We start from the raw sequence: 9,380 nt of genomic DNA, 5'->3' as shown, positions 1-9,380 counted from the left end.
ATTATCTAGCAACTTTGTTATCTTGTATCATGTGTGTTTTGATCACAAGCAGTTGTTGCTACAATTTTATTGTAATTTGTCGTAAAATAGTGGCTATTCTGTTTTTTTGGAAATTGAAAACCAAACCTAAATTCGATTCGGTTTTTGGTTTTCGGTCTAGAAAATCTTCAAATGAGTAGATCGAACAAACCAAAAACCGAACAGAATACCGTGCCTTCTGTGTAGTAAATCTTCTACGGACCCTTTGGATGATTTGTCGACTCGCAAACATATGACATCTTGGTCATGATCCAAAATCACTAAGTACACTCATTTAACATATTTGTTTAACAAACATTCGTCTCATGATGAAACACATGAGACCATTCCAATCCAAACAGTTAATATATTTAATTTCAGACACCTAGAAACGAAAGCGTTATTTCTAGTTTTCAGTACTATAAACTTACTTTCCACTAGGGGTGCAAACGAGTCAAGCTGCTCAAGAGCTATATGAGCTAAGATTGAACAAAAGCTCAAAACGAGCCAAGCCTGACCCTCAAATAAAACTAGTTTAGTTATTGTTGAGCTCGGGCCTTGTACATGAAGCTCGTCTTGGCTTGTCGAACCTTAACTAGGCATGTGTATTTTTAAGTTTTACACTACACAACCAAGCTTGAGTCGAGCCTTGGCTCGTTTAAGGTTTATATGAAAATATATAAAACTAATTAAAAACATGGGGAATGTTAACATACAAATGAAATTAACGTGCTAAACGTGAGAATCAAGTAGAGTAATTACATAATTACTCTATAATGTAATTACATAATAACTCTATAATGTAATTACATAATAACTCTACCTGTAATTATAATTACTCTACTTGATTCTCACGTTTAGTACGTTAATTTCATTTGTTTATGATCCAAACCCTTAAAAAGATATATAATTTAATAAATAGATAAAAAACAAGCTAAACTCAAGTCGAGTACGTGACTGAAAAAAACAATTCACGAGCCGAGCTTGAGTTTTAGAAAGAAAAGAAAAGCTTGAAACAAACAGAGCTCGAGCTTTAGTCAAAACGAGACTTGGGCTCAGTTCGTTTGCACCCGTAGAGTACTTTCCCCAAATTCCAAACATTTTATAGAATTATTATAAATTGGTGAGAAAGCAAAAGAAAGTAGGAGCCGTTGAAAAGAGAGAAAAGCGTCCGTGAATTTAGAATCAATCATTTTCTCCTAAATTCTTTCAACCATTTTGCGACAACAAAACAATAAGGTGCTTTCCACCAAATGCGTTAGCGTTTAATCGAGAGGCAAACATTTCAAAATATAACAAATATCTCTCTCTCCATTGACCGGCCGGATATCCATCAAACGCTTCTCTTTCTCTGTCTTGTCTTCCTCCTTCTCCATTCTCAGGTATTAATATTATTAATAATATACACATTTGCATTTCATTCATCTTCTTATAATAAATTATTCATATTCATTTCTCTTTTGTTTCGCAAACTAGATTTTAATCATCCAAACTTTGCCTCGTTGGCCCGCGCCAAGCCCAACTTCAAAAACACACCACAACAGACCCAAGTTTCAACCTATTGACCGGCAACGAGCTTTTCACTAACGCGGTTACATTCCGTTAGTTTTTGCTGACGTGGAATTTTTATTTATTTATTTATTAATATTGTCGGTGGACAAGCCACCGACATTATTAGTAAATAAATATTTTTTTCCACGTAAGCTGGTTCACGTCAGCAAAAACTAACGGAATGTAACCGCGTTAGTGAAAAGCTCGTTGCCGATCAATAGGTTGAAACTCGGGATTGTTGTGGTGTGTTTTTGAAGATCGGCTTTAGCGCCGGCCAACGAGGCAAAGTTTGGATTATTAAAATCCAATTTCCCTTGTATTTGTTTGGATTATATGATATAAGGTAATGTCATGTTAAGTGTTGTAAATGAATTCAACCGAACGAGGCTTTGTTCATGTTCGTTTAATTAAAATTTTATCGGACATGCAACGTTACAGCTAACCGAACAAATTTTTTTTATTCGTGTTCATTCCTTAAGGAAACAAACATGGCCTCTATTTGTGTTCGTTCATATAGTTAATCGAACGAAATTCCTTGTTCATGTTCTTTCATTAATTAAAAGAACGAAGATAAACTAGAGGTGTAAGCTAGCCGAGCCCGAGCTCGATTTTGGCTTGTTTTGACTTACAAGAGCTTAGCTTGCTTTGAGCTTTTTTCTTAAAGCTCGAGCTCAGCTAGTGAGTAGATTGTTCAAGCTCGGGCTCGGCTCGTTTATTATTTATTTAATTAGTTTATATACGTTTTTAATTATTTTTATATACTTCAGAAAAAAATCTAAGCGTGCCAAGCTCATGTAGTACCTTAAACGAGCTAAAAGAGATATAACCTAATAATAGACAAGAGTCGTAAGGCTCGACGAGCCTAAACAATCTTCCCATACAAGGCTTGGGCTTGATAACTAAACGAGCTTTATTTGAGGCTCAGGCTCGACTCAAGCTCAAAATGGCTCGTTTCGAGCGTCTTACCGATCCGAGCTCAAGTAGCTCACGAGCTGCTCAACTTTTTTGCACCCCTAAAATAAACGAACTTCCTGTCGAACAGTTCATGAATAATTCGCTGAATGTTTGATTCGTTTACAAGCCTACTCATGTTGGTATTGAATTTTATTATTATAGGCTTAGCCTTTGTTTTGTATATTTTTACAATATGCTTAAATTTATAAGCTTTGAATTTTGTTAAACATTGTGTGATCACTTGATTACGTATGCGAACTGATAGGCGAGGGAAAGCCTAAAGAAGAGAGGGGAGATGGCAGGCCCCACTGAGTCAACTCGTGCAGTTGATGAAAACGGGCCCACAGACGATGATGAGGAAGCACCTTTATTAAACGCAGCAGAGTGTCGTATTTGCCAAGAGGAAGATTCAGTTGATACTTTAGAGATACCGTGTTCCTGCAACGGTAGTCTTAAGGTAATCCACATTGCTTGTTAAGTTAGTTTATTGTTGTTTTGGATGTGCATTTTGTTAATAGTTATCTGATACTGAATAATAATAAGAATACAACATTCAGATATTATAAGATATAGTATAGTAACTGGATGTGTTTTGATCTGCATTTTGTAAGTAGTTATCCAATTTATTTTTTTATATTTCCTTTGTGTTTATTATTTATTTTTATTTTTTAAAGAAGTCAAGGATAAAAGGGCTATAAAATATTCTGACTTCTGTTTCGATGTAATCACTACTTTTCAGTTTAAAATTTTAGGGGTTTCACCTTAAAAAATCTGATAGTAATTTAATTCTTTCATATTTTGCCATTTGACATTTAACATATTCATCAATGCTTTTGTTTATGCAGTATGCTCATAGGATGTGTGTTCAACATTGGTGCAACGAAAAGGGCGACATCACTTGTGAAATATGCCACCAAGTAAGCTGCGGGCTGCCATTATAATAAATTGTTAATTTTTTTTTAAATATTTTCATCGGTTTTTTATATTTCTAATGGCCATTTAAGTATAGCGATGCCAGTTAATTCGACAAGTTTAAACGTCTTCTTTAAAGTTTTTAAAAAATCATGTCACTCTAGGATAAATGTGATATTCTTATGTATTTACTTATCATTGTTATTATGCAGCCTTACCAGCCAGGTTATATTGTCCCACCTCCTAAATCACGTCTGGAAGAGACTACTATAGATATCGGGTAATACATTTTTTTAAAATTTTTTTTATCAACTTCTTTTTTCATTATTGGCCACCAAGGTCACGCAGGTTGATAGCGGGTCGAAACATCTTTTAGATGACACGGGTCGTTTTTTTTTCTTTTTTTTTGTATAGATAGAAACATATCCATTTTTATGACTTATAATAAAAAACAGACTTATTGTTTCTTTTTAGTATTTATTTAAATTAATAGAATTATTTTTGTTAGGGGAGGATGGCAAATATCCGGGACACCTATGGATTTAAACGACCCACGCCTCTTGGCAATTGCTGAAGCCGAACGTCAATTTCTTGAAGCCGAATATGAAGATTATAATGCATCAAACGCCAGCGGAGCTGCATTTTGTCGTTCAGCTGTTTTAATTGTAATCCATATTTATATTAAAAAAAATGAAAATGTTTTAAAGATTATAAATGTGTCACCTTTATAATGTTTATTTATTTACTTATTTATTTTTTTGTGCAGTTAATGGCACTCCTGCTGCTAAGGCATGCAGTAACTGTGCCAGAATCTGAAGGAGATGAAGATGCATCTACTTTCTTGACTGTAAGTTGGTTTACTTTCTTAATTAAAATTATATATATATTTTTTAAAAACATTTGGTTTATATTTTGTTAGCTCTTCTTGCTTCGGGTTGCGGGGTTTCTTCTTCCGTGCTACATTATGGCCTGGGCCATCAGCATCTTGCAGCGTCGAAGGCAAAGACAGGTTTGTCGTTTTGACCCGAACCCAAGCCTGATATACCATAGGCTGGAACCTTGATAAGCCCAAAAAAAAATTATATACTTTTTTTAAATAAAAAGTAGTATTATAAATTAACCGTTGGGTAGGGAGTTCGTTTATTTAGTAGATGAACGAACATGAACCAAAAATTTTCTTCAATTAGTTAAACAAACGAACATGAACAGATGCCTGCTTCGTTCATTTATGTTCATGAACATTCGTTTGTTTACGTTCATTAATGTTTGTTCGGTTACATTTGTTTAAGTTCGTTCATTTACGTTTGTTAATATATTCATTTAAACTTTTGTTGCTTATTATAACTTAATCTAGTTTTAATAACCCTTTAGGCCCATCACATTGTTCTTCACATTACTTTTTAACCGGTATTAGCTCAGTCATGTTCGTTTGTTCACATCCATGAACCATTCAATCATATTGTTAAAAAATAACATAAAATGGACGTGTTTCATTATTTTAACGAACAAACATGAACAAAAACACCCCGTTCATTTAACTGCTCGTGTTCAATCATTTGTTTAGTTAAAGTTTAATAAACGAACACGAACATGCTTCTTTCGTGGTTGTTCGGTTCATTTACAAGCCTAGAATTTTGTGTTGTACCCGTTTGATCCGTTAAACATAAAACTGTAACAGGAGGCTGCGGCATCACAAATTGCTTTTGTATTGCAAGCGGGTCAAAGGCGGGGCCTACACTTTGCAATAGCCTCTGCTGGGACACCAGCAGGTGTTGTGGTGGCCCCACATGAGGACATTGTTTGATGATCAAAAGCCACAAAAGGAGGGGAAATGAGTTTAACACATTGTTGTGCATATTTGTTTTGTGTTTGCGAGTCTTTTTTTCTTTTCGTTTCATAAAAGTGTCGTGTATTGATGGCGTGTATAAAATTGGTTTGTCACATTAATCTTTTTGACATTTTGAATGTGTGTTACCTTGTCCTTGGTTGAATTGTATAATCGATTCGGTTTTAAAAATTTATAAATGTTTCAACATAACAAAATAATTAATCTCTTAACGAGTTAGTATAATTAATAAATGGGTGATTCCAAAGGCATCTGGTCTAGCTGTATCAAGATGTGTAAAAATAGTGTATCTTTCTATGAGGTTGGGGGTTCGAGTCTTATAGTGAATATTAGCATAAAATTTAGGAGTAAGAATATAGGGTGACATAATGTAATTCAAATAATACAATTGACCACTATTTCAGCCTTGAGGGTTATTGAAGGGTGTCAAACGAGTTGTGTTAAAGGGGTTAAATGGTTGAGTTTTCAGTTGATAAGTTCAACTTGATAAGAACCTAAACATGAATGTTTGTGAGTTAGAAATGACTTGTTTAATATGATTTTTTTAATAACCATACTTATACAATTGTGATTTTATTATACATAAATAATAAATAACAATTTAATTATAAATTCTTACATCAATTCACTAAATTATAAATTTTGTGACTAATTAAATTCATGACATAAAAATTATCTTCAAAAAAGTTTTAACTAATGATCTGGTTAACCGACCAAGCATGTTAACCAAACACGATCTATTTAGCTAAATGTGTTCACAAATCAGCTTTTCCATAAACTCAGTCCCGGGTATGGAATCAGGTTCGGGTATGACAAGGTATTGGAAAATCTGGTATTGGTAATACCCGGGTCGGGTTCGGGTCCAGATATTGTCTTTAAAAACCATACCATATGCATTGGGTTCGGGTCGGGTCAGAAATTGGCTTTTATACGCAACTCTAATTCTGACTAGAGGAGCACAAATCGACTTTTCCAAAAACCCAGTCCCGGGTATGAAACCAGGTTCGGGTATGACCGGGTATTAGAAAATCAGGTATTGGTAATACCTAGGTCGGGTTCAGGGTCTGGGTATTGTCTTTAAAAACCATACCATATGCATCGGGTTCAGGTCGGGTATAAAACCGGGTATTCCAAAACCGAGTATTTGAATATTCTATTTTCGGGTATTGAAAAAACCCTATTTTCGGGCTTTTTTCCGGGTATTTTCGGTATAAATTAAATTTTTTAAAATGTTACACTTTTAAGGTTTATTTTTCGTGTATTTTTAAGGTATAGATCGGGTATTTGAATACCCGGTTTTGGGTATTGGAAAAACCCGATTCCGGGTATGGAACTAGTTCCGGTTTTCAGGTATTACCGGATACAAATCGGGTCCAGTTCCGGGTACACGTTTTCGTACTGAAATGTCAGGTACAGGTTCAGATATTAAAAAACCCGGGTATAGAAATAACCGGTTCCGGGTTTGGGTTTTTTGTGCAACTATAATTCTGACTTTTACATTATGGGCTTTCAGTTAATAATAAAACCAAACTTGAGCCCAACTTAATAATATTCAGTTGGCCCACTAATAATAATAATAATATAACAAATTAGGGCACACCTTCATATACATACATTACATACACCTTATCATTATCAGCCTCCATCCACTCACACCACCACCAGCAACCACCGGTAACAATGGTGCAACGGCTAACCTACCGTAAACGACACAGCTACGCCACCAAATCCAACCAACACCGGGTTGTTAAAACCCCAGGTAACCTTCAATTTTCATCATTTTGATGATTATTAGTAGTTTTATTGATTGGATATGAAAAAAGATTGATGGGTATTTGTGGGTTTGTGTTAAATAGGTGGGAAGTTGGTTTATCAGACTACTAAGAAGAGAGCTAGTGGACCAAAATGCCCTGTTACTGGCAAGAGGATCCAAGGGGTAAGAATGTAATTTTGCATATTAGCTTGTTAAGACTGTGATATGTGAGCTTGTTTTGTGTAATTATAAGTGGGTTTATAATTTTATTTGTTGTTTGCATAATACATGTTATAGCATATTTGAAAAAATGGGATAAAAGAATCAACTTTTGAATTGCATTTTTATAATTTTATTATTTTATGATTGTGATTTGTGATATTTTACAAAAAAAGGCTACTTGTATGAATCTTGTGATTAGGGTTGTTTTCAAGTCGACCGAGATTGGGTTCGAGCTTGAGTTTGAAATCTTTGAAGGAAGCTCGGCTAGGTTCGAGCTTGATCTTGAAGTTTAATGAGTTTAAGATCGAGCCATTAAGCCGAGCCAAGCTTGGGTGGAGTTTGGCTCGGTTACAAAAATGAGCTCAGCTCAGCTCAGATTGTTTCAAATCAAGTTTTTATCGAGCGAGCTACGAGCTGCAAGCCTTTTAAACAGTCCTATTTGTGGCCATTTCACTTATTGGTTTAGACTCACTATCAAATGGTCACTCTTGAATTACTTAGACCATGCGTATTGGGGCACTACCCCACCCCATGGAGCCCTCATAACGCCAGGAATACCACCCCCCGGATGCGGGGGGGGGGGAGGGGGGTGTTGCACTTCTTACATAGCGCCGGGGGGAGAAGGTGATTGGTGGCTTGTTTTTTTATTTTTGATAAATAATAATAAAGTAATACTGAGATAATGATTTGAAGGGGCTCCATCCACTATACCCATTTTAGCCATAAAGCTCCTATGGTGACATGGTGCATAATGGCCACATAAGGGCTCCATTCACTACACATGGTCTTATAGTATCACTTTTAAGTACAATATAGTAATAGGATAACTTTAAGCTTTGCAGGTATTTTTTTTGAGATATATCTAGTAATGATCAATTGTATTTTCTTTGAACAATGTTTTAAGGATCTTATTCAAATACTGAAATCGGTTAGTGATTATTACATGTCTCAGCTGTTACAAAAATCTGAGCTTATTAATAGTAGCCGACATTGTATTTTTGAATCTAGAACTTAAATGTTTAACTGTTTCTTGTAATTGTTGAATGTGATCATCAAGTATCTTTAAGATGATATTTTTTATTTTTTATAGTGAATGCAGAGAATTTGTTTGTTTGTAAATATACCATATTTTTTATGTTATATTTAGTATGACTTGGTGTTATCGCAGTAATTAAATTAATAGCTTGTTAAAAAATGTCTTGTTTATGCAGATTCCTCATTTGAGACCTGCTGAATACAAGAGGTCAAGATTATCCAGGAACCGAAGAACTGTTAACCGTGCTTATGGTGGAGTACTTTCTGCTGGTGCCGTAAGGGAAAGGTAGTATAAATTTATTATTTTTAATCTTTAGTTTTTTTTTTTTTTTGCATTTGTTAGTTACTGAATATATATTGTTGGATGTTGCTTCAGGATCATTCGGGCTTTTTTGGTCGAAGAACAAAAGATTGTGAAAAAGGTGCTCAAGATCCAAAAGGCGAAAGAAAAGACCGCCTCCAAGGCTTAAATGTTCGCAATTTCTTATGAGGGTAATTATAGATTTCCAAGATTTTAAATCTTTAATCTGGTAAACGGGCTGTTTTATGTTCGGGTTTTCTACTTTGTCGACAAAAAAACTTGGTTAACCTTGTTAGGTTTTTGTTTGGTGTTTCATGGTTTTATGAACTCTGTTTTGGATTCTTTTTATAATGTATTTACTCTGTTTTGAAAGTTATTTTGGATCATTATATTTGTTAGAAAATAAGGGTAGTCAAAGTTGTTATACCAAACCATTATGACCGGTTATTATGCTCGTCTTCGATGAAGCTTCATTTCAGCATTTTAAGCTTCGACAAGCCATAATACCGTACATGAGTTGTTGAAACACTTAGGTTTTAATAAATAACGAACGTCAATCACTTGTCGGACGTTCTCTCCCACTTAGGAACCAATGTTGGGATCGCTCACTCGTGGTGGATGCCTTGCTCACACTTGTACGCTAATGTCTTCATTAAATCTTTGTTGATGATGTTATGAAACGCTAGATCGTTTATTGTTGATAACCACTATTCAATGTTATATTTTTCGAGTTTTTTCATCTAATATTGTTTTCTCATATAATAAAATCAAACCTTCTACTAGACTAC

General features: G+C 34.7%; 2 protein-coding genes across 2 annotated transcripts; both read left to right on the top strand.

Moving 5' to 3' along the window:
- Window positions 1–1,333: 1,333 nt before the first annotated feature.
- On the top strand, window positions 1,334–5,453 carry LOC143530146 (uncharacterized). Its single transcript, XM_077025763.1, has 8 exons — window positions 1,334–1,400; window positions 2,789–2,980; window positions 3,369–3,440; window positions 3,648–3,715; window positions 3,944–4,100; window positions 4,202–4,282; window positions 4,355–4,444; window positions 5,114–5,453. Exons 2-8 carry the CDS (start codon window positions 2,819–2,821, stop codon window positions 5,237–5,239), a joined length of 756 nt encoding a protein of 251 aa, XP_076881878.1. The 5' UTR covers window positions 1,334–1,400; window positions 2,789–2,818; the 3' UTR covers window positions 5,240–5,453.
- A 1,462-nt stretch (window positions 5,454–6,915) lies between these two features.
- On the top strand, window positions 6,916–8,964 carry LOC143530145 (large ribosomal subunit protein eL34-like). Its single transcript, XM_077025762.1, has 4 exons — window positions 6,916–7,040; window positions 7,138–7,217; window positions 8,468–8,577; window positions 8,668–8,964. Exons 1-4 carry the CDS (start codon window positions 6,962–6,964, stop codon window positions 8,759–8,761), a joined length of 363 nt encoding a protein of 120 aa, XP_076881877.1. The 5' UTR covers window positions 6,916–6,961; the 3' UTR covers window positions 8,762–8,964.
- Window positions 8,965–9,380: the final 416 nt, after the last annotated feature.

Source organism: Bidens hawaiensis, unplaced genomic scaffold (assembly GCF_021521415.1).
Source record: "Bidens hawaiensis isolate Kalapana, Puna unplaced genomic scaffold, B.hawaiensis_p1.1 tig00008858_1, whole genome shotgun sequence".
NCBI classification, from domain to species: domain Eukaryota; kingdom Viridiplantae; phylum Streptophyta; class Magnoliopsida; order Asterales; family Asteraceae; genus Bidens; species Bidens hawaiensis.
Note: the sequence above shows the minus strand (reverse complement) of the source record. Positions and strands in the feature narration are given on the sequence as shown.